Genomic DNA, 25482 nt, shown 5'->3' on the forward strand with positions numbered 1-25482 from the left:
CCGTTTGGAAGAGCTTTGCAGGGTAACCTTATATGAAACCCCAAGTCTACACATTAGAGTGCAGCTAATTAATGCAGCTTACTTATGAATTTTTCTATGTAATCCAGTGTTGAAAATCAATGCTTCTTAGTGCAAACAAATGTGATTAAAAAAATAAAAATTCTATGTTGCAGTTTGGTCAAAAAAGCAATCGAGTGACCTAAAACTAGAGGGTTGACTCAGTTTTATTGAAATGGGGAAACTGATGAAAGTCTTGAAACCATAATAGTAGTGGCATAAGTCCTGAATTAATAGCCAAGGCATGAGAGCTGCCTGCCAGGTTGAATAGGAAGTCTGGTGTCGGAGTATAAATAAGAGTTCAATAGGGGACAAAAATGTTGAAATGTTATTGATAAACAAGCTTTTATGGTCAGTAAGAGAAATGGAAACAGCTGGAGATGGTATGCTCCAGTCAACCAAGTTTCAGAAGTGTAATAATTTGTGGCTAATTCTAAATAAAATATCAATTCAGCATGCATGTGTGCAGTGAAAGCCAAAATCTTAAACCGACGAGCAGGAGGCAGAAGCAGTGTTTCCACTGAGCAGCAGGCCTGTGGGTCTTGGCACCCCCTGAAGGTCTAGGAAGAGTTGTAGGGGTATCTTCCTGTACATGACTTATGAAAGTACTGTTGCATGGGGGGAAGAAACTGGGTGGGTGAGGAGAGTGCACTCCATTGTTTTTTACAGGCTTTCTGACATCTGGCCAGGATGGAGCATGAAGAGCTGAGACAGTGAAAAGAATGCTGATAGGCAAAAGCCAGAGCATGGCCTATCCACTTGGAGGGACACGGTTGTGAGTCCCTTCAGGTTGAAACTAGGTGTCCCACATCCTGGCAAATGCTTGAACAACAGTGCGAGTGAGTGGAAAATGTGCAGGACCATCTCTTTCCCTCGCTGCTACTTAATGCTTTTAAACAGGCTGTTTGATATGCCATTATGGCAAGAGGATACAGGGCTTAGAGTGCCAATTGGACACCAAAACCTCTCCAAGGCCAGTATTTCTCTGTGTAGAGACAGCAAGAATTAATATTATGACTAACTCCTCCCTTCAAATCTTATTGTCTGCTCTCAGGCTGTGCTCTGTAGTGGTCTGGGTTTTATGAAGTAAAAGCTGCTGTGTAAGAACCCCATGGATCTGGTGCACAGCGAGGCTAGGCATGCCATCTCACTACACCAGGGTCAGCCTGTCCAGGCATTAGGTGTTGCCGTGGCTGAGCTAACTCAGGCCTGTAACACGAGTGTTCCTGCACTCACAATATAGGGTCCCAGAACCACAAATGAGGGCCACAGCAAAGGAAAGTCTTATCAGAGAGAAATAAATAGGCCAGTAATTCTTTACAGAGAAAGGCCAGCTGAATATTAATTGGAATCAATGGCAATTACTGTGCCAGGAAGAAAAAAATTAAGATTAAATCAATTAAAGGTAATGCCTTGAAGGAAGGACAATGATATTTAATTGAAATTGTTTTAAAAGGTATTTCACAATCCTAAGTTTTTATTTCCATTAAGACATTTTAAACATTTTACATTAAAAATTGAATTGAATTTTCTCTTCAAAGGCAGAGAGCAAAAAGGGTTATTGGCAGCATCTTATTTTCCAAGTTAGGTCAGGATTTACACAGATACAACTTTATCCTATATTTCTTTGCAAGTTTAAAATAGCTAATTGGTCTCATTGGGTTGAGGGGTGGGATAGATGTCTAAATAGTAAATACCATACGCTTTTTTAAACTGATATATTGTATCTAGATTTCTTTCATTTTGTCTTTAATTTCCTTAAACTGGCAATCCAAGAAAAAAGTTTTATCAAAGGCCTACTTATATATGTTTCTTTCATGAATGGTCTTTTATAGATACAGTATGTACAAAACTCTATATTGTGCTTGTATTTTTAAACTGTTAGAGTTGGAGCCTCTGAGGTTGTGTAAAGTTATTTTTATTTGTTTTTCAGATTATTTTATTTGTTTAGCTTCTAAACATGGAAACCTAGAATACTAACAGAGAAAAATATTCCTCTACTTTTTTTCCTATTATTTAAAAAAATAGTGAGGGGTATGAGGAGCAATAAACAACCATCTAAATTTCTTATAAGGCTTGTGTTAAGCCCTGAAAGAGAATGTCCTATAATTGATGGTGGATATTGCTAGCTCCAGCCTGGATTTTGGCACATGGAAAAAATAAGATTTTCAAAATGTGTTAACTACTGCCATCCAATGGTCCCTTTGCAGAGATTTTAACACTGCTACATAAGCATACTACGTATAGTGTGTCTGCATCCATAGTATGGTCTCCTTTCTCAAGATTTCTGCTCATACAGATCGAAGGACTGGCCTTGTAACAGCAATTTCAAAGGAAATATTTCTGAATTGTAGGGATTGTTTTTTTCCTCCACATCAGGTACATGTACTAGTACAACTTTTTCAACCCCTGTGATGAGGATGAACACATTTGTTTAGAATAACCTAGACAGGATGTCTTAATGTAAAAAGTACTGTTTGCAGCCGTTTGGCTTTGGCTGAAGTTCTGCTGGGGGAAAGAAGGGAGGAGGCTCCCAGCAGGGTTTGCCCTGGTTACGAGAGCAGGACTTGCAGCAGCTCAACCTTCAGTAGGGTGAATGCAGCTGATTGGAGGGCATCTCATTGTTATCCAGGGTTTTGCCAGATATAGCATTACATGAAAAGGTTGGGAGCCACTGTTCTGAGGCATATGAAGTGCATCTTAATCAGATATTTTCTGTTCAGCCCATAAATTCTCTGCAAAGTAGAATAATAATTTCCCAGCAACACTATAATTGTAGATACTCTTTGTCTGAAGCTCTGCATATTCTCTGAAGAATGCAAATTTTGAATGTGTCAGGCCATCTGCTTGGGGGATCCTAGTAGCTCAGACTGCTTCTTGGCTTAAATTACTGGAAGTTGTTATTTATAACTTTGTTACTGTCTTGATGTCAGTGCAGCAGGGTAGAGCTTTGTTGGTACCTTTCTAGAAAGTGTTACACTTCTGATATTTCCTTCCTTTGCTAGCACCTTCTTTATGGAATGGATCATATCCTCTTGGGCGAGTGTATCTCTTTCCTTAAATCCCAGACTGCCTTCAAGGGATCATGGTGTGGCCAAAAGAACACTATGCAACCCTAACTGACTGTTGCTTAGCCTAACGCAGATAAACTGGAGTTTAAGCTATTTAATCAGCTTTAAGATACAGACTGTGCAGATTGGTGCTTTGTAGTTAGATGTTTATAGCAGTGTAGCAGTGCTGTATTAGTTTTGGAAAAAGGAAAAAATGGGGGGTGGGGGGGGCTGGAAAGCTTATCAAATATTTTTCACATTCCTCCTTTTATGAGCTTTAAAAATATATTCATTTTTTTTTCATTTACTTCCATGCAAAGTTTCCATCTAGTTCTGCTAACATGTAAGGAAGTCAATTTTGAAATTTTGAAGGTAGTTTCTTTACTTATTCATGAAATAGAAATAGCTTGAATATAGCTGGGAAAGTGACTCTTAATTCTATTATACTTTGAGGTGAAATCTATAGAACACACAAATAAACAATCAAGACTTAAAGAAAAAGCACAGCCTACTTCCAGAGCTCAGAGCAGATTTTCTTCTGGTGCAATTTATTAGAACTCCACTGAGTTCTTCTACAGTAGTCAAAAATCTGAACTTTTTGTCATGTCATGTAGTTGGAGGTTTTCCTTTTACTGAAGCTAGATTTTCAGGAATGTGGGTGCCTAGACTTCATCATTACTGCTGATTTAAGCATTGCTTAAATGCAAGCATAGCGTGATACGAAGTCTGCATGAAAATCAGTGACCTTTCTTTTAATAGGTTTTGCAAAGTGTTTATCAAACTTTCCAGCAATCATCAATTAGGTAAACCATTTCACAGAATAATCGGTCATAAGAATTATTGCTATAAGTACTGAAAACTTCCCCACATCTTTGGTACAACATTTGCTGTAGACTTGAATGGGTTTTGCGTTTATTGTGTGTAAGAAAAGGGATGTTTACTGCCTGCATAAGCCTCTGGAGAAACATTCTGTGTAGTTCTAATTCAAACTAGACCAGCTGGGCAGATAAATCATCATGTAAAAATACATCATTTCTATTAGAATTTATTTTTTTAGAAATGAATACAACTAGGTATGCTTCCCTTCTTGAATTTCTCCTAAAAATGCTGAATTTACTATAATCAGTTTTGTTCTCTACAGAAACCTTCATTTAGCAGTAATACTATTAAACAAGTAAAATACAAATTACAAGTGACATTTATATGATCATAATCACTCCTTTCTGGCTGCCAGGAAAGTTTTTTCAGAGAGGAACCTGCATTTTTGCAGATGGCATGAAAAAAAATGAGGCTTGCAGAACACACCATTATTCCTGCGAGGCCATCAGTTCATTAGTTGAAGCAGCCAAGTCTTGACGAGCTGCAACTGATCACCAAATGGGAAATGAGCAGGAGTATAAATTCCCAGCAAACTGAATCATTAACATTTGCTGCCTGCATCCTGGAAACACAATAAATCAAAAGTGTCATGATATATCAAGACAAAATATCATTACTAATTGGGATTAATTTGCTGCTGTGGGATTGACGACCTTTGCTGAAAGAGAATAAAACTGCTCGTTAACTCTTGTTATTTAATTTCTTTGTTTCTTTTTCTTTGAGGATGTCATAAGATTTTAGGATACAGGCTCGTCCAAAAGGTGCTATGCTTGATGCATTTTCATTTTTTGGATGGTCAACTATGGTGTCTTTATTTAAGAAATAACTTCCTTGTGCATGTGGAGAGGAGTACTAGAAAGATAACAGACAGAATTTTATACAACCTTAAGCAGTGCTAAATTGGATCTATTTTTCTTCCATTGTTGAATAGAGGAAGATCCACTGTTAGCCCCAATGAGCACTTGTTACTATTTTCCCAAATGCTCAATGATATTTCCAAAAGTGCTCTCCTCTCTAAGCATGTTGCAGCTTCAAGCCAGCCTCCTGGTACTCTTCTGAGCAACTGGAGCTCAGCCTGGGGAGTACCGTGGAGGTACTGGGGGCAGCTGAGGATCAGTGCAGCCTTCAGGCAGCTGCCTCAGAGGCACCTGGGGGAGCACCTGCTGCCAGGTGCAGCCTCTAGCTTGTGCATGCCTGGTGGGGAAGTGTGAGAGTAGAACAGGCTCACCAAAAGGGTCTTCTACCCTGTCTTTACTGACGCAGCAGTGTAAAGCATCATGATTTGGGGTTATGTTTAATGCCTTTATACAAGGTAGACAGTATTAGGGACAGGCTGAGCTTTGAAGGGCAAAGACAGGATTTAGACCATGCTGCTAGAAGTTGTGGAAGCACATTACTTTTCTGAAAAGATACCTCGTGGCTGAGCAAGGGTGTGATGGCTGTGTGAGGGAACAAGGCGCTAGGCTGCCCAGGATATGCTACTTGCATAGGAGCATGGTTTGGGTCAGAAATCGACCCAACCCGATTGACTTTCCTCCTTTTGTATGTTCTGTTCCTATTTACAGTGAGAAACTGGGAAAAGGAGAGGAAGAATACTGGCAAGAAACAGAACAGCATACTTGCGAGTGGAAATTTCTTAACCCATCTACTGCCATCAGTTACATCTTCAGATCTATTTTCATCTAGTGTCATCTCTGTCAGCATAACTGCTGAATAGCATTAAATGATTGCTACAAGTTTGACTGTTCAGACTTCCCACATCTTGTTTTCTGTCCTTGTACAACCAGGTCTGGTGCAGCCCCTAAAAATGTTCTTATGCTGTATTTTTCTGAGAAGACAGTACCTAAGTAAGTTGGCAAAACGTTCCTATTGCTCTTAGTACGCCATTAGGCGTTTTGGTGCCTGTTTCGATGCAAAGTCACCATATGCTTGAACACTTGCCTGCTGATGAGTTGCTCCCCAGATCTTCCTTAATATGTCCCTAAGCCCTCACCAAATTACGGTTAAGCATCGATTTCATCTGCCAGGTTTATACATGTACTTCATTAATTTCTGATGCTTGCCCCATTGTAATGATTTCTTGGCTTTCCTACAGACTAAATCATTATGTCTCTGTAAATACAGGTCAACGTGAAGTTACTACAGAGCTCCATGACTGTAATGAAAGTAGAGAATAGTATAGTTGTAACACATTTCTCATGTGATTTAGGAGAGTTACAAGATTAGAAACCTCTTTTACTGTCTCATAAGCTATAGTAATACAAAAGGCTTTTACAACTTTCTTCCACTTCTTTTGGTATGGGGTCATTACCCTGTGTTTATTTTCTTTATTTCCAAGAAAGATCTTTTTTTTTACTGTTATAAGCAACACTCTCTCCCTTTTTTTATTATTTTTTTTGGCAAACGGGGAGAAGGTATATTGTACACAGAGATCGAAAAGGCACACAATAAACTCTGCTGTCCCCAGGTTCTTGCTTTGCTGTGAGACAATATAACAGTTCTAGTAACATTGACTGCAATGATAGAACATCCATAGTGACGCTTAAAAGGGAGAGGGACAATGGTATATAAATAATTAAGAGGGGAGAAAAAAATCATTTGTTCCTTATTTAATGCCAGAGATAAGCTCTTGTTTCAGCTCGAGACATGCTACAGCCAAAACTGATAGGCCAAGGTCAGTCCAAGTTTTGCGTAGAGCTCTCCTTGAAATAACATTCTCGTGTTCAAAGAACTGGACTAAACACAGCTTTGGTGTAAAACTAGTGCCATAATTGGCGAGGTTTGTGTTAGCTAATGCCTGTGTAAGCTTTGACTTGCAATTCTGTAGATGTGTCTTGTATCCTCACTTTGGTACCTTTGCAGTGGTGTACACAGGAAGTAGAAAAAACACCAGGCTGGAAATGAGTTCTCCCATGGCAGAAGCGAGATCAGGCCAGCACCATGAAAGGGGAATGCTGGCTAGAAATTGGAAGGTGTATGTGAGAAACACCAGAAGGTACTATGACAGTTTATGGCCATTTATACCACCTTATTTGGCTGTGCCGTCAATGGATGCAAAAGATTTTGGACTGATGCGGGATCTTTACCAGGAATTCTCAAGATGATGAAAGACACATTTGTATCAGCAATACCTTTAGCCAAAATAAAAGTTTATGAGGAAAATAAATCAAAAAAATAAGAAATTCAGAGGAAAAAAATCTCTAATGTTTGTTGCAAATCTGACTTTGGTGTGAGTAGTATGTTGGGTATGGTATGTGTTTGGATGGCATGTTACTCTTCAGATGTTGGTAAACTTATCAAAGTAGAAGACAAATATTAAGAAACTCTGTGTTCTGTCAATGACTAAATGAAAACAAACATCTTCCTTTGACTCGAGCATAGCTGTTGACACAAATAATTACTTTTTCAGCTGACTTCCAGCTTATCGAACAATAGCAGATGATAGCAGCTGAAAGTTGCTCTTGGTTGGGAAGGGTTCTGGCACCCTTATCTGTCAGCTGTCACTTTACAATACTTCAGTTTTCAGAAGGTTATGCTGAAAAAGGATGTGGCCATCTTGCCCATTTGGGCAGGCTGGTTGCCGTATGGCACCTAATATGTTAAGGTCATTCTTGTCCACAGAGCAGTTCTAACTGGACACCTTTAATCTATTTACTACCTGGCTGTTCTGGTCTTCAGACTTTGCCTTTTAGTGATATTTCCTGTTGACCTCATTGTAACTACTATGTTATTCTCAGGCTGGGGTTCTGTGAACCAGTCAGTCAGAAATTAAGGATTTGTGAACAAGTGATCCTTTATGTGTTGGTTTAATGCATCTTCCTTTCCTAGTTTAACACAGTGTGAAGTTCTGTACTGACGTCATTTTTGAAAGCTGAATCTACCAAGATTAGCTGTCTGGTTTATTATTTTTCATAAGTAGCTGAAAACAGACCAGGACATGGTGATCATTTTTAGTGTTCCTTGCAAGTGTCTGGCTGATACTAGTCGGGGATAGCAGCCATTGATACGCCATGTGAAAGCGAAGGAGAGTCGCATGGGTAAACTCAAACAGACTTTCAGCCCAACTAGGAAATATCTGTTTATATTTTTCATAAGCAAAGAGAAATTCTATACACTGTCATTATAACTTCCCTTAATAAGGGAAGGGCCCCATAAGAAACATGGGGATCCATCTGAGTGAACTGAAATGGGAAAAGCAGTAATGAAAATGCAAGACTTTGTGTGCATAATATAAACAGAAGGGGGGGGGGATGCTTTTCCTGATACTTTGTTTTCAGTAATGTGTGATGATTTTTCTGTAAGAAGTAAAGAAAGTTATATCAAGAAAATAGGAAGATTATGTCCCTTTTAACAAAAAAGGACTAATATGAGAAAATATGAATGAGAAACTTTCAGAGATTACTGTGTATTGCATGCATTACAGTATGGCCAGCTGCCTTCTATATTCAGACAGAAGCCTCCTAGAAATGGAATGAATTCACACTTAGGACTTAGCAAACAACATATTCATTCAATTATATGCTGTGGTAAAGATTCATTGGTGTCATATACAGGAAATATCACGTACCCTGCAGAACGGGAAAAGTCTGTCTTTTTTTTTTTTTTCTTCTTCTTCATGACAAAACACAGAGGAAGCCATACACAGTCTCAGTCCTGAGCACTACCATAAGTACAGCACAGAGTTTCCCAGTTTGCTTAAAGGTGATGGAAAGCTGAGTGCAGGGAAAGGACTCATTACATTCACTGAGCAGTCAGCATAAAATCCTCTTGATTTTCTTGATTGTTTTTTCTGAAAATCACTCTGAAAAGCAAGAAAACAACAACTCTTATGCCAAATATATATATATATATATATATTTTGTGTAGGTGAAGAAATGTCTGCTTCCTTAGAAAGATTAGAGCTTACCCTGCCCTCAGTTACTGGGTTCATTATGTCTCCCTTTGTCAATTCTACTCAAAGGCAGGATTCTCCTGGCAAGTATTTTGTACCTCCAGCTCTCACTACAAGTGCTGCAGAGTCATTCATAGAACTGCTCGTTCATGATCTGTAGGGGTGTATCTCCTATTCTCACATTTACAGTGGATGAGCACCAGAAATGAAAGCAAGTTCATCTACTGAAGCTTCCCAACGGTTTCTTCTGGAATATCCACGCTCCACACACACACACAAAAAAAAAAAAAAAATGCTTTGTCTTAATTTACATAAAATGGATTTAATCCATAGAGGCTATGAAGTTAGGAGCAAACTAAGTGTCAGTCTGAGCTGATAAAATATTTGAGAGTTAATGATTTTTTAATATACTTTAGTAACTTTTAAGACCCCTTTTTAATACAAGATCACCCTGTCACATTCAGAAATTCCATCTGAAAAGTACTGACTGCAGTCACTTACTGACAACACATGTACTGAGCACTTCTCAGACAAGGGTCCTAGATCTGAGAGCTGCACTGGTGGATCGATTTCTGCATGTTCTCAGCCAGGCAAGCAGACTGGCCTTTCTAAGAGCATCTTCCATAGTCTTCTCTGTTTGGCACAGTGTGTGTATGTACTGGTATACATATATATATATATATGTATGCATACATATACATATGTGGGTTTATACAACAGTAGAGATATTGAGTCAGTTGTTATACCATTTTACTGTCAATGTATCATTACTGTCTTAAAGGCTACTTCACTGAACTAGCTGAAACTCACTTGAAACCTTGATTTCTTGCTCTGAAAATACAAACTTACCATTCATTTTTCAATTGCTTTAGGTCAAAGCTACAACAAAGGAAAAGGGCAGGTGTTAAGAAGAAGGAATGTGCTACAGAACAAGTAAATCTTTTTATTATTTTTACAGTATCTTGTCATAATGGTTTGAACAGGGCTATTGTTTCAAGCACAAAGCATTGCCAGGAACATGCAAAACATCTGATAATACATTTTTGGTAGCACTTTTGTTTCTGCAGCTGTATCTGAACTGGAGTGTTTAAACATTGTGATCAAAAATAAAAAATGAACATTTTCTATGAAGTAATGAGAGGTAATTTTTGTGTTGTTAACTACTTAAGGAGTGGTCTAACATGAAGACGAACTTGTAGTTGCTAGCCTTTAAAATCCAACTTCAAAAGTTTTGAAGCTAGATTGAAATTGCAAAGGCTTTTTAGAAGTAGGGAACCAATTTCATCAAGGCATTTTATATGCACACTCTTTTCCTATTCAGTGAAGCACTTTTTAATTTTCAATGAACCCCATTTTGAAGTGACCCTAAGTATATGCCTCTTTGGTTTTAGGAAAATATGGCTGGGGGGAAATGTTGAGGAGCAAGTGTGAAGGGGAGGGTTGTTGTGTTTTTTTTTTTGTTGTTTTTCTGTTTGTGTGTGCATAGGGTTTTTGTTTTCCATTGGTTGCTTTAGCTTACAAGGCAAGGTTGTTCCAAGACTATACACAGCTGGTCTGAACAGCAAAGGCATTTCAGGTCCATATCTTTCCTGATTTTGTGTAGGAGTTTGTTGAGGGTCTGAATGACTTTACTGGTGTTTATAATTTATTAGACTTCTCTGGAATTTAAAATGCTTTACCTGGAATTTACATTCACAAATCCTGTTGCGTGAGGATTTTGCCCGCAGGTTTCCACTATGTTCAGTGGTAACCATGTGGCTAAGCCCTACACTATTAAGTGCAAGTTCATGTGTCCTTCAGCACTGTCACCTTAGGACTTAACGTTGCGAACAACTGGTTTGGTGTAATAAGCTGAGGTAATTCTGGTATTTAGGCAATACATATCACTGTTTCTAAAGGGAGAAAATTAGGCATGGGTTGTTGTTAATGGAGCTTCAGCTTTTCTTTGTGCTGTGGCTTATCCTGGTGAAACTGTTACTGTTACACTACCTGTTGCTAATTCTGCTTTAAGTTTCCTTTTCGTAAGGACGTACTGTGGTGACCACTACTGGGCTTCAGAAAGTTCTAATCCACTAGAAATTGCAGGATCACTCCTGGCCTAGTAAAGTTACAGAAGTTTTAGCGCTAGTTTACCTGGATTTCAGTCTCACTGGGTGTCTTTTAAACTAGTGTTTGCAAATGAGAACAAAATAAATTTCCCAAAAGAAAAATTAGATTAACTAATCTGTCTGAGGTTGCTGAAGAACATGAAAAGATATCTCTATGGTAAATATACATCTTGAAATATGTCAGCTCTGTGAAATATTTCTACATATGATTTAACCCTTTTAGTTGTATAATTCAGTCACTGCACAATTTGATTGTGATTTTACTTTGCATTCATGTCTAATACCTTCCCATTTAGTTCATTGTTGTAACTGATATCTCTAAGCAAAAATCAGGGGATCTGAGTGTAAAGGAAATGTTCATTGTGTGGTAGCATTACATTAATATCACCACCAAAAAAAAAATTAGCACTGCGAAGGATTATCCTACTCTTCAGAAATTGCACTGTAGTCCTGTTCTTTTGTCTCTTTTGTTCTATATTATCCTTGCATCAGGTAATAAGAACTCAAATTATTGTTATGGCCTTCAAATGGGGGATAATTTGATTCACTATAGAAAATAATAAATGACAATTTTATCCATGTTTTGTGATATTCATATTACATTTTTGCCAACCATAGATCATTTGAGGGAGAAATTGCTTCTGCAAATATATTTAACAATGGATACTATAAACAAGAATGTACTTATGTTTACTTTTCTAGATACAACATTTGATCATTCTATCAAATATACAGCATGTATTTTAAAGAGCAGAGTCCACAGAATAATTACTTGTTTCTGCCACATTATTTAAGGAACTTTCACTGAATTTTGGCTCATGGAAGCACTAACAATCAAATGATTATCCAGGTTTTGAAGTTAAAGTCCCTAGCTCAATTGTTTGACTAGCTTCACTGAAATAGAACATCTTAAGTCATTGGTACTAGTTATGCTGAACACATGAGAATTGTTTGGAGAAGAGCCTATAGGTAAGGTAAGAACACCACCAAGAAGGGGGCAAATAAGCCTGCATCCACAACTTGCAGCTGCCAGTGAAGAAAGTGGCTCCCAGATATTCCATGGGGAGGCAAGGCCCCTGTGAAGGGGGAGGGACATCCAGGAGAGGGAAACTAGAGAATTATTATTGATCTCTACAGAAGCAAGACATAAAAGAAAAACTTTGCAAAGTTACTACCCACTTTCCAGTGTGTCAGTGCTGTTAATACAGAGAGGGCTGTTCTTCAAACTTTAGAGCAGATAAATCATTGGTAAAGAGAGATTTATTTTTAATTTTTTACTTTTTTTTTTTTTGTGCTCTGGTGTACTATTCATTGAACACATTAATTTTTTATTTTCACTGTATATGAAGCTCTATTGTACCAAGAGGGGGTATTTTCAGCCTTGAATTCTGAGCAGAGGAGAATGATGCTGCTACTAGTAAATGTGATGATAATGATCTGGGTTCACCAAAGGCAGTGGCATTAGTAGTGAAATCCTAAAGGGATACAAAAGGGATTTGGAAAACCCAACAGGTGGCCAGCTCTGGGCAACAATGTTGTGCTGTTTGTCTTGTGATTCCAGATGGTCGTATCCACTTTGAATAAATGGCCTTCTATTGCCACAGTTCTGGCAGAATAGGCTGTTAGTTATTTTTAAATATATTCTAAATTTACATCATTAAATACTATTGACCCAGTATGTTACAATACTGTTCCTCTCTAATATTGCTTCATTTTTCAATATCCTCCTCATCACAGGGAGCCAGTATTCCTTTTGTATCCCACTTATCACATTTGTAAGGTAAGTCCTTTATCTCCCATATTTTCCTTGATAAGTATTTTAAAATGCTGACTTCCTCTTACAGTTTTGGTCATCGGCTTGACTCAAGGCATGCAAAAGCTTTGGCTTCCTGGAATTCAGACTAAAACCTTAGAGCTTTCTACAAACTAACAGTTGAGACTAAGGGAGTGTAGAAGTAGGACGGGGGAAATGGTTTTAAACTAAAAGAAAGTAGATTTAGATTAAACATGTGGAGGAAATTACTTCATATGAGGGTGCTGAAGTACTGGAACAGGTTGCCCAGAGAAGTAGTGGATGCCCCATCCCTGGAGGTGTTCAAGCCCAGGTTAGATGTTCTTTGGGCAATCTGGTGTAGTGGGAGGTGTCCCCGCTCATGGCAGGGGGTTGGACTTAGAGGTCCCTTCCAACCCAAGTCATTCTGTGATTCTACTGTTTTGGTATATACTCGAATATTAATTTAAGCTTCTGGGGGCATTATATATTTGGAAGAAGACCCATTCCTAAAGCCTACTGAGGGATACAGCTAATGCTAAGCCGCACGTTTGTCTTATGGTCAACTCTATGCTCACAGTGTCTGTTCTCACTCAATTTTCACCACATTCCATTGTTTATTTTTCATGAAAAATATCCCAGGGATCCTAATAGGACCAATGGAGAACAGCTATCATCTGTGGCCTTGCAGTTAAACTGATAATTGCAATGAAGAACTTTGAACATTTTAGATCTATGTTGCTATGGATTTAAAACTTGTACTTAGCTTCTGTAATTCCCTGGGCTCAGATTTTCTAATGAACTAACGCTTAATGTAAGGATAAATTTTCATCACCAAGCACAGCTCATAACAGTTTAAGTTCAGTTTATGGTCTGTTGATTGGCTAAGGCTGAGTTAATTGAAAGTAATTATAAATAGACTATTTGCAAACCATGGAAAAGAAAATCAGAGTGAAAAATTAAGCCTCCATGGTACAATTCAGTGAGTCTTATGGTTGGAGAAAAGAAACTATAATACAAACATAATTCCTCAGCTACAATGTTCTTCACACTATTATTGTTTGAAAAATAAATGCAAATAGTTACAGCACTTCCTACTGAACAGCAGGTCCTGTTGCCACCGAATTTCTCCAGAGAAAAACCTTTTCTTCCTTCTTAGACTTAATTCTAAGTGGAATACCTTACTCTGCACCCCCAACTAACCCTGGAAAATCAAAAATCTTATGAAATATATTTGTTTCAATGTGATTACATTAATGTTATTTAGGGCTCATTGTTTATTTATGATATCTTTCTGGAATTGCTTATTCAAATGGTGAAGTTTGGATTAGGAAAAGTGATGAGCACCTACCATAAAGAGCAAACAGACTCAGTTGTTCTTGGAGGCATTTACCCATTACAGGACTGGCCAGTTCAGAGGGAATAAAGATGAACAGGAGACCTGGCTTGGCACTGTTTATCTGTGCAGCTTGAGAGGCAGTAGGTTCTAGTCACTGTAGGGCTACACCAGAAACCAGTGAATGTGAGGTCTGCCATGAACCCAGAATGAGAACTTTTGCTGCAGATTTCATCATTTCTTATTCTCTTCCCATGCTGTGATGTGAAAGCTTTTTTTTTTTTTTTAAAAACCTTTCAGTAATGGGATTGCCTCTGTGTCTCGACCCGATACTGAGATACTCACAGCTTGGATTTAACTGGAGTCTCTGGGGTCTGTGTAATGTATATAATGCTACAGGGACTCTTGTCATCTTCCAGTATTTTATAAAAACAACAGGCATAGCCTCAGTGTCATAGAAAATAAAAATAAATAGGATGCTATGGGGCAAAAAACTCAGTAACATAAAAGCCCATCCAGACTCCAGTGCTTATTGCAGAAAACAAGTCATTATGTAAATACTTAGTAATCCTACAAACCAACTTTTACAGAGCTTTCTACCCACTCAGCTTTTCTGTTTTGTTGACAACTCTGTTGGAACATTAACGTGAATTTTAATTACAGAATACTTGCATGAAATCTTGTAGGTACTTATCTTAATACTTTCATCAAAAGTTGTTGTAAATAGAGACAAACTTTATTAACACTGAGCAGCTACCCAGATGTCCACAGCACTGCATAGTGTCATCATTTTGCTACTACAAGGTTGCCTTCCAAACTTATCTATTAGCTTAGATATCACACGCGCGCCAAAGCATTGTCTCACTTACATGGCTGTTCCCAGAAACATTTCTTCTTCTAGACATGTATTTTAATTTTTAGGTCATCTTGTGTGGAGCCAGGAGCTGGATGATCTTTGTGGGTCCCTTCCAACTTGGAATATTCTGTTCTAAAAGTGGATATTATAAGAATAATATAAACATCAAGCAGTATCTCTTAGCTGTTAGCCTATCAGTCTTGGAAGGAGGGAAAAAACAGTTTACATTCACAAGACCTTTCCTGAGTAGTATCTGCATATCTGGGATTGACAGTGATAGAAAAGAAAATAATGCATTTTTCAGGCTGTATGACAGGGATTTTTTTTTTGCAGATGCATTTGACCTATAATCAGCAGTAAGCCCAGGGTCACAGACATTCTGCAGGGGAGATCAGACCTCTAACTGAAACTGCAGAATGCTAACAGAGAACTTAGAGATTTGTAACAGATCCTGTGTTCATGTGGAAGTGTTGCTTATACGTTTCCACAACTGAGGGCTTTACAACAATATTCCCTTTGTGAAATGTATCCCCGTGGTGCTGTCTGACCATTCCCCCCCCCCAACCTGAAACTCATATGAAAACAAGTACAAGCTCCCCAAAAAAAGAATTTCAAGTTTTATAGACCCTAATCAAAACCTCACTGTGTAAATCAGTAAGTTGTATGAATAGCTTCAGAACTTTTTTTTTTTGTCTACCATCCTTCTGGTAGCCAGTGCAGGATAAGTGTGGTCCCAGTGTCAACTAGTCATTTAAAGGCAAAAAATGAAAAAATAAAAATCCAAGCACTGCACTTCTGAATATTTCAAAAGCTTTATAATATGAACTCTTTAAAAAGCCAATCTTGCAAGTAAATTGCAAGTAAATTGCATGGTATGAGGAAATAATGTAATTGCTGGAGTGCATCAAGACTGATTTTTCAGAAATGCAACTAAAAATAGAGAAAAGGGTTTGCTTAGTTATACTTGGCCCTATTAACATGGGGAAGTATTACTAGCAAACAGCGTGCCCACGAAAACACAACTTACTCCTAATTTAAAACCATATGCTCATCAAAGTCTGAGAACATTTGTATGAGTAACAGTAAAAATAGTTGAGGGAATCTCTTATAGGTGATAATTTCAATATATTTATCTTCATGGAATGGCTATTGTAAATTGTTTCCTTGCTGGTAGAATTTAGGCTTTTGTTTCATTAAAGCTAGGCTGCTTTTTTATCTTTTGGACAATATGGCAACTTTCTCTTTAACAAAGTTTCTTTGGGCAGCTGAAGTTAATTAATGGAAGGCTTAAACCTACCAATGTTTGTAATGCATAGTATAGCTAAGCATTGTATGTAGAGTTGGTCAAAATTTATTTTTGGACACAAAAAGACTTGCTGCAAAATATAAATTCTTTTTTTTGGGGGGGGGGGGCGGGATGGAGGAGGGGATAATAATTTTTCCCTAAAATAGAGTCCTTCACTAAGAGCACACTTCTGTTTGCTGTCTTATTTTAGTTCTCATTAGCATTACAATTCACATGCACGTGGCACCTAACAATGACTCTGGTGCATGTTACTCGTTCTGGGATACTTGTGTTGCTTCCCAGTTCACCTCCTCCATGATCTACCAAAGTCTGCCCTTCAGCTAATTCTCAGTGCATCCTGGGTGACTAAGGGGGCACGCGTACACAGCCCTGTTAGCATGCTACTGAGCACCCGATTGAGCTTGACCATGCTGGGGATTCACATACAAATGCTCCTGAGCACACTAGCATGGAGCCCAAGCATGGAAGAAATAAACTGGAGGAAAAAAAAAAAAAGTTGAGAGAGCTGAGAGCTGACTTGTCCATTTACACATTATGGAGCTAAGGATCATATGAACCCCAGTCATTACTGCAGAACACTAGAAAATGTAACGTAACTGTAGTTTGAAAGGACATACCACTCAGTTCCAATCCACACAAGATCTGTCAGCATTTTGATAGTGTTAATTTGTTGTTGTTTCTTTGCTCCCAAAAACCTTCTACCCCAGGGAAAAAAATATAAATATTTGAGTATTATACCCAATTCAAGAGAAAAACAATACCAGACTTTTGAAGTATATAGTAATGCAGAAATTCTTTGTTTTGTCGTACTCTGGGTTTATACAAACATGTCTGAAATATGTAGAATTGAGTAAGATAACTGGCTGCCTTTGGCATAAGCTTGCATCACCAAAACATACACATTGCAAGAACCATTATTGTTATGAGAACTAAATGAGGACTTTACCAAAAAGTGAGCTATTGTCAAGTATACAGTGACATACATTAAGAGATAAGAGGCATTTTATACCATCGAGAGATTCAAAATGTGAGTTTAAGGCATCAATCTGCAAATAAAGCCATCTAATAGCAAGTAAAATGTGAGAAAGGTGATAAGAGAGTCATGATTCATGGCATGAGCCAACTGCATTATGAATTATCAATGAACATTATCATCAGAACAATGTCATACTCTTACAATTATGGTGCATCTTAAATGCAAATATAATTGCCTTGTATGCAATGAAATACAAAAGCCACATTTAAATAATAATGTTAAGGTGGTGATCCAAATTGGCAAAACCTTGAGTAGTCAGCTAAGCTGACATGATCTCATTCTTAACCTTTTCGCTGCTGTCAGAACAGAAATAGGATTGGAGAATGTGTTTATGAAACATTGGGATTTGCTGATGATATTGGAAATGTGTGTTTGTTCTTAGTAGATGGGAGGCCAAAGCAAATGGACATAATTTCTTTTCCTCTGTTTTGATGTCATCATACTGATTTTGTGGTTGTTTCTGTAAAGCTGAGAGAAGAGGTAAGCCAAGTTATACTGCAGTTTATTATATTGGGGGGTGGGGAGAGGAGGAGACTGCAAGAATTTACAGTATAACAACACTAACCAAAATGGCAGCAGAGACCAAAACACACTGTGTTCATCTAGTTAGTTTCTCTGTTTAATTCTTCATACCAGGACTGGCATCATACAGCTAGAAACAGAATTACAGAAATATTTCAATAGTTAGTCAATCAAGTAATTCAGGTGTGTGCAGTGCTATGTAAGAGTTATATATGCTCTAATTCACCTGGTTCTGCCACCCTGCCCCAGGGGTGGGGCAGTAAGGTCTGTGGTTTTCATGCCACTTCTTTGAGAGGGCACAATATGTGTTTCTGACATAGCTGGTGTAAATAAACAATATGGGGAGGGGGATGCATCAGCTGCACAGAGGCCAGGTGTATCACATTCCTTTCCTTTAAGGAACATGAAAGAGTAAGGAAAACACTGTGTGAAAGCTTGGTTTTGGTCACATCAGTGGTGATGATGAAAAAAGAAATCTTCAAAAGATTTCTTTTGACAAACTGTCCAGGAATTGTAGCATTACAAAGTTCCCACCTGCCATAAATGACCTAAATATGTATACATCTTATACGTATAGAGTCTCTACCTGTTGCTCTAGTTTTTAATAGGAATGTTGTATCAAATCAATCTTAAAGTGCTTCAGAGAAAACTAGGTCGACAAGATATTCTGTGGAGTTCTGTAGAAAAATATGCCAGAATAAGTTTCAGCATTTTGCCTAATTCATTAATGCTATTCAAAAGGAAATTATAAACATTATTCTGTCACAGCATACATGCAACTTGTTGATTTCAGGGTGAGTTGCTTGAATTCCAAAAACACATTTTGTTTTCAGTTGTGCTCGCATGAATATTAACTTCTCTGAAGTTACTACATTCCCTCAGATTTGCATTAATATATTTCTGCATGAAATTGGGGCCACTGGGATATCCCAAACAAACCCATAGTCTAAACGTACTTCTCGGTTTCAGCTTCAGTAAATTTACGATGCACAGATAGCACGCTTATCTTTTATAAGTAAATGTTTACAAGCCCAGTGAAGGAGTAAAACACAAAATTTGTCAGAGATTCTCTCAAATCTTCTGTGTTTAAGTATCTTTAAAAATGAACAAGAAACTCTATTATCACTAGATGCCACAAGAGGAGAGAGACATCAGTGTAATTGCCATGTGCAGTCAGAAACAAGTAGAATTCAGCCTGTTTAGTCCAATTAATAATAAATAAATAAAATTAATAAAAAAACATGGTGGCTGGGCTGCCTTTTGTGGAATCATATGAGTATATTAAGTTTTCTAAAGGTCTGGGACATTATTTGTTAGAAGAAGGCCCCAAATGAAGATCATTCCTTGTACCATAATGTACAAGGAACACTAAGACTGTATCCAGTAATGAAGTGCTTGACCCTTTTAGCCCTGTAGTTTCCCTACATTTATAATTCTAACGTTAACAATAACATTGTCATTGCCAAGAATGTTTTATTTCTAGGTAACTTCAGTTTAGAATGTAGTCATAAAATATTAGTTAATCAAAGACTTGGTTCCTTTAACAGTACTCTAATCCTATGATTTACATATCTCTTAACGCACAACTTCTGTTAATAACACTTCCTTAAATATGCAGAGTTAAAGACTCCAAGGTAGTTGTCTGTGACAGGGTTCTTATGAAGAGAAGAGGTACGAAAAAGTCCGTAAATGCCTCAGTTATATATTCTATCAAGATTGTGGGCTAAAACTGGGAATTATTTTAAAAAACAAACTGACATGGGCTAGGACTGTTTGTGGAATGAAGACATGAGTTCCTATATCAGAGTCTTCCAGAGGATCAGATTCTTCTAGGATTAAACTGTTAAGAGACCGCAGACTTATTTGTGCTAGCTCTAGAACCAGAATCAGAATAATTGAACAAGTGTGAAGCACTAGGTTATTACAGTTCTGTTTTTTTTTTTTCAGTGCTGAAGGTAGCGCAGTGGTGTGCTGTGACAGATGATGTGTTAAACCGGGATGATTGCTCCTAACTAGGGTACATCTTCGTGAAACTGTGGGCGGTATAAATATTATTTGTATTTATAATGCACCTCAGATGAAGGGGGCGTTACAGGATTCAGGGGCAGACTGTCATCCAGGAAATGCACAGTCAACTGTCCTGATCCTGACTGAATCTAATCCCTGTCTGCATAGCGCTGCCTGATTTGTGCAGGAATCCAGGATGCAGATTTTTACTATGGCAGTGCACGTTTGAAGGACAAATGCATAGATGGGCTGGAACATTAAGAACAGAAACATAACTAAGGAGATCATTCACAAATTAACTTAATTTTCTTTAGGTTTTGAAAGAGACTTTTCAGAGGGCAATTGTATAGAAGTATTAATTTCAGATAAGATGAAGAGCAAATACGCAAATGTAGTAGAAAGAAAAACTGTGGTAGAATATGTTGAGCCTTTCAGAAGTTATAACTAAATGAAAACAAGTTCTCCATTCTTACATACATAACATACATAATATGCAATCTCTTTCATTCCTCATTGGTAGCAGAGGGGTGTGTGTGTGCATATTTTTGATTACTTCTCCTGCACAGTGGCTGAGCTGTAGGCCACACTCTATTCAATCTCTGTTCATTTTTATTGTCAACACCTGTTTCTCTCTACCCTCTCTTGCCTTCAAGAATGAAAACTTATATATAAAAATAGAAGGTAGGGAAGACTGAATTCAATCAGCTCAGAAATTCCCAGTAGCAATAAATCACTTTTGTGATTGTTCTCTCTCTGATACGTACTTCTCACTTAAATAATTTTTCCTGGGAACTTGCTTATCCTTAATAAAGGGGAGGAGGAGGCAGCTTGCGGACTGTTCACCTTCATACCTGCTAATCTCCAGTGGCCCTTAAGGGGCTGAGCTTTGTGCAGCTCCCTGGTCTCATAAGGAAAGGTCATCTATGAAATGACATGGCTTAAGGAGATGGCACTTAGATATGCACTATCAAAGTGTAAGCTATTAAGAGGTGTGCTTTTGTTACTCTTGTCATTTTTGTAGCTTGTGACCAAAAGCACCATATTTCTGAAACTTCTGTGAAACCCACTAGGAAGAGCCATTGGCACCTCACTTTACCAAGTTCTTCTAGATACTGGCAAATCACCTACATTTTTGAATTTTTACAATTTTGAAAGTAATTGTATTATTTGTATGATGTGGAATTGATTCTTGCAATGTTTATCTAGAGTTTATATGGTAGCATTCTTTGTCCCTTTGACTTTAAGAACAAACACCACAAAGGAGGCATGTATCAGTAGTTATTTTTTTTTTTAGTAAATCCATGGCCAGCAAGAAAACATTTTGACTGAAATTGGCATGTGCATCTTGAGAACAAAAAGTGATTTGCAAAGACTGTAGAAATAAGTTCGTGTTTAGGATGCTGATTCTGGGGATACATCCCCAGAATGCAAACTGGCACCAGCTATTCAATATCGCTTTTTATTGCTTCAGACAGAGCAGTGTATCAAATATGTCTGCTGCCTCCTTACCTATCACATAAGATCAGATATTGCTGATAAACGTTTGTTTTCCTCCAGCCATATTTTATATTTAATATGTTTTATAGTATATTCTGATGCTTGAAAGAATCAGGGCAGCATGCTTTTAAAGAATGTATAATATGAAAAATTGGTATATGCAGGGTAAAAAAAGTGAGTGTACAAGGACAAATATTACTGGGCTTTGCCATTGACTTCACAAAGCATAAGCTTTATTCATTTATCTATTTATATGGCTTGGGACCAGGATTTCAGCAAGGTGAGCCCAATATGCCCCTGAAACAGAAAACACATTTTGAACTGTATATGCCTGGAAGGAAGAGCATTTAGTGACATTTCTTTAAGAAAATGCATGTTTTTCTCCTGTCATGTGCCACCTCCTTTACTTCTCGCTGCTTTTTCTGTTTCATCAGGATGATTTGGTTAGCCTCAAAATAAATTAGCTATCTGTGTGGATGGAGAATTCTGATATCAAAGTGCATTAAGAAGATCTATTTGTGAGACATCAGAGGTCTACCTTACCTTTCTCTGAACCCATTGCTTCCCAGTCAAAGGTAGATAGTCAAATTGGGGATCCCTCCTCAGGGCTGGAGGGAGAAAGGTTCTGATGCTTAAAGTGCTGAGGTCTGGAGGTACCTGAGAAAAGTAAAAGGGCCCTCCCTTGATGTCAAATAATAAGAGGAAAAAATGTTTTTAACTCCTTTAAGGTCTATATAGGAGAAGTAGTGCTGCAGTTCCACAAGAACCTGTGATTCAGGCCGTACCTCTGTAGTGCCACTTTATAAATCATTCACAAAATATGCACTGTTTCATTCCTTTCCTTAAGGAAAGTATTATGAGGGAGTATGAAGTAAATGAATTTTTAATAGGGCTTGATAGTGAGAGCATTGACTCTTCTGGAGAGACTGGAGTACCAAAATAAACCTCTGCTGCTTCTGTGTTAATTAAACTGAACTACCTCCTTTCTCTCTTTTTCATTCTACCTGTTACACTGATAATCGGCTGCTAGGAGTTGAAAATGAAATCAGAAACTATTGAATGTTGGGAAAGAAAGAAGAAGAAACCGTGTGTCCATGCAGATTCAAGTTATATATACATATATATATATATATATATATATATATGCGCCACCTCCATGTAGTTTTGTATGGTCTTATGATTTTTTTTCCCTTCTGCTTTTCTTTCTTGTTGTTATACAGTGCGATGAGACAGGTTATTCTCCAGGTATTTTGGGTTCTGCTATGGTCAGGAATTTTCACAGAGCAACCAGATTTTCAGCCAAGAGAGGTTTGGGTAGCTTAAAGTAAATCTGATCTGAAAGTATTTAAAAGATGTTTATCTTACCTTAGCCTATAACTCTTTCTAGCTGTTACCTATTGCTACCTAAGCTCTGTATTGTGAGCTACTACACAGAGTATAGTCACTGTTTCATTTGCCTTTTAGAATCAGTAGCCTAAAGGTCATAGTTTTTGGATGTGCAAAAGTGATCTAAATGAAATAAATTGCACCCACACAGCTATTTATGCCCAAAGTTACCATGGTTTCAGAAATTTAGGCCCCAAAACCTGAGTAGAAGTCTAAAGTACTTTTTTCATGTTCCTGCAGCCCTGTGTGTGTGTGATAGTTGTTTAAACTGAGATAAATTTCAGATTATGAATCTGTACAGTCATTCCATAGCAGAGGAGTGAGTGACTCTTATTCCATAGCATTGCTATCCATCAGATATGAGGATTGTATCTAAACAGCCATAATTTTGTATAATAGAACAGAAGTCAATAAAGTAGGGAATTATCAGGGTCCCTGCCTCTGAAAACTAGCTGACATTGGTATGTATCTAGAAACACATAAGTATTATCTACTGTCAGTGTTCTATCCATTATTGCTATCTCTTCATAATTTCAGCTAGCACCTGTATTACTCAGATTGCTATATGCCTGACTCTGATATCACACACTTTTATTATTACTTTCTCTCAACATATTGAACCTCCAGGAAAAGAAATATTAAATTCTCCCATCATATGTTATTTGTCTTACCTTCCATCCAACATGAAACAGTTTTTTATGTCATAACACAGTCCCAAATGTGTATATTTAGTGCCTGATCTAATGTCTGTTCCAACCCATGGAAGTCTCTGTGGAATTAGGATTCAAATAGCGCCCTTAATACTGCTAAAATACCTGATTGAAGATGTCTCTGAGTAGTAATTACTTAGGAGGAATAGCAGTAACTGAAGGCTGGGCAGAAACACCTGGGGTACGTTTGGAGGTACGGGAGTGTTCATTATTTACTGTGGGGAAGGTCTGTACTCCCCAAGAGATAAGCAGACTTAGATTTCATTGTTTGATGCTGCCTTTGAAATTGTATAGCAGATTTCTGTAAATGGATGAAGTTCTTAATTAAATGAGGAAAAGTATACTGCAGCTGGCACAGTGGCTGCTGTGTTGTTTTGTGAGCTGCTAAATAGAAATGGTTTTATCCTTCCTCATTTTTGATGCCAGTGTGTCTCAGTCATTTGCAATTAATTACTATGTCTGAAAAACTGCTGAGGGGAGAGAGGATTATTGTATGCGCAGGGTGGGGATGTTGGTATCGGGGGTCCCGAGCTGTCATAGACTGTAGGGGTAAGCACACAGGCCAAATGTTTCCTCAATATAATCAGCACTGAACGCGTTAACCTTGTGGGCAGGGGACCTCAGGGTTTCAGTTAACAAACATTAGAGACAAATGGACTATTTTCTGCTTCCCAGGGCTATCATTTCAAGCAGTTTGCAGGCCGTGGAGGAGTAAGCTGAATGAGTTTACATGCAATTCATGTTTTTGAGGTTGCTCTTTGAGCTGCAGGATCTGGAATGTGTCTAAAATAAATAAGGAGCTTTACAGAGTGGTTTTGTGGCAAGGAAGGAATTTTGCCCCCAAGTTCCAGATGGACAGAATGAAGCACTACTTTGTGGTTACTCCTGGTTTCATTGCCAGTGTCGTTTCCATAGGCCCTGGGCTTATGCCATAGTGAGTACAGAAAACATTCTTCCATGGCACCAATTTTTCTTCATTGCTGGAAGGATACTGGGTTTTATTGCCCTGTACCCTGTGGCTTGCAAGGGAGCAACTATGTAAACATTACAGTTGGAACCTGGGAATGAAGGGACAACCTTTGCAACCTTCTGAGAAGGACTTAAAGGGTGAGGCAAACCTTAGGAACTCGGCTTGGAAAGGAGCTCAGCTAGACCAATCACTTTGCGCTCAAAGGGCGAGTGCAACTAGACCATCCCTGCAAAGGATTTGGGAGGAAATATTCATTCCTAACTGTGAGATGAACTGCAAGACTGAATCAGACTTTGCAATAGCCTGCCTTCAGGGAAGATGCCATCCAAATCCCTCATTCCTTAGGGTAAAGCCAGTATTTTACATGGTTATTCATTGGTAGCATTTTCATGAGTTTGTCTCATTAACTGTGCAGAAGCAGCATTATCTCAGCTTTTTCCTAAATCTGCAGAGATTGATATAACTGTTGAATAGGTAAAGCAAAGTAAATGTAAGTAATAAACAAATGCAAATAAGTAAATGTAAGTAGAACCCCTCTGACTGCTACAGTCATTGCCCTAATCTTCCTAGTGAAACAATTTGTTTCCCTGACAGAAAAACCTGCCTTTGGTTTGACCTTAAATGAATTGTAAAACAAGTTATAGGAAACAAGTAAAAGAGCTCTAAAACTAGTTTTAACTCCAAAGCAGGTGTAAAAGCTGTTCATTAAATTCTGTTGGAAAACTGATTAAGTAGCCATTTTGCACACTAGCAGGAATGAGTAAGCCAAGATGGGTGGTTTCAGAGAAAACACAGTTCTCTCATTATCAGACTTAAGTATATTTACCCAAATAACTTAATAATTTAAATAATAATTTTTAATTTAAAAAGACTAAAAAATAACTGAAATGAGTCCGTTTTACAGAACATATGTCTCTATCAGTATATAGAATTAACTGGAGACTGAATTCAAGAACAACTCTCTTACAAATACTGATTTGGTATCTCAGTGACTCCTTACAGATATATATAGGCATAAAGGTTGCTGTATTTATTTAAGCTAACTATTTTTGGAGACAATATTTCTATTTCAGTTTTTCACCTCCCCAGAACTTTTGGAA

At 37.9% G+C, this 25482-nt stretch overlaps 1 protein-coding gene across 11 annotated transcripts in view; it reads left to right on the top strand.

Annotated features, from left to right (window-relative positions):
* Positions 1 to 25482, top strand: part of LOC310904863 (uncharacterized protein) — a 499219-nt gene that overhangs the window by 337363 nt on the left and 136374 nt on the right. Inside the window, exons 1-3 of one of the 11 annotated variants that reach the window (XR_014588650.1) lie at positions 4465 to 4747; positions 5552 to 5833; positions 6849 to 9225. The exons of 8 other annotated variants lie outside the window; for them this stretch is intronic. Coding sequence is in view for 1 of the 3 variants with exons in the window: in XM_083850107.1 (XP_083706233.1) it covers positions 9750 to 9810; positions 12723 to 12765 (104 nt within the window). In the remaining 2 variants the exon portion in view is untranslated. Of the gene's footprint in view, positions 1 to 4464; positions 4748 to 5551; positions 5834 to 6848; positions 9226 to 9749; positions 9811 to 12722; positions 12766 to 25482 lie in introns of those variants that run through there. 2 more of the 11 variants (XR_014588648.1, XM_083850107.1) reach the window with 2 other exon arrangements.

This window comes from Anser anser, assembly GCF_964211835.1.
Source record: "Anser anser genome assembly, chromosome: 10".
Classification (NCBI taxonomy): Eukaryota; Metazoa; Chordata; class Aves; order Anseriformes; family Anatidae; genus Anser; species Anser anser.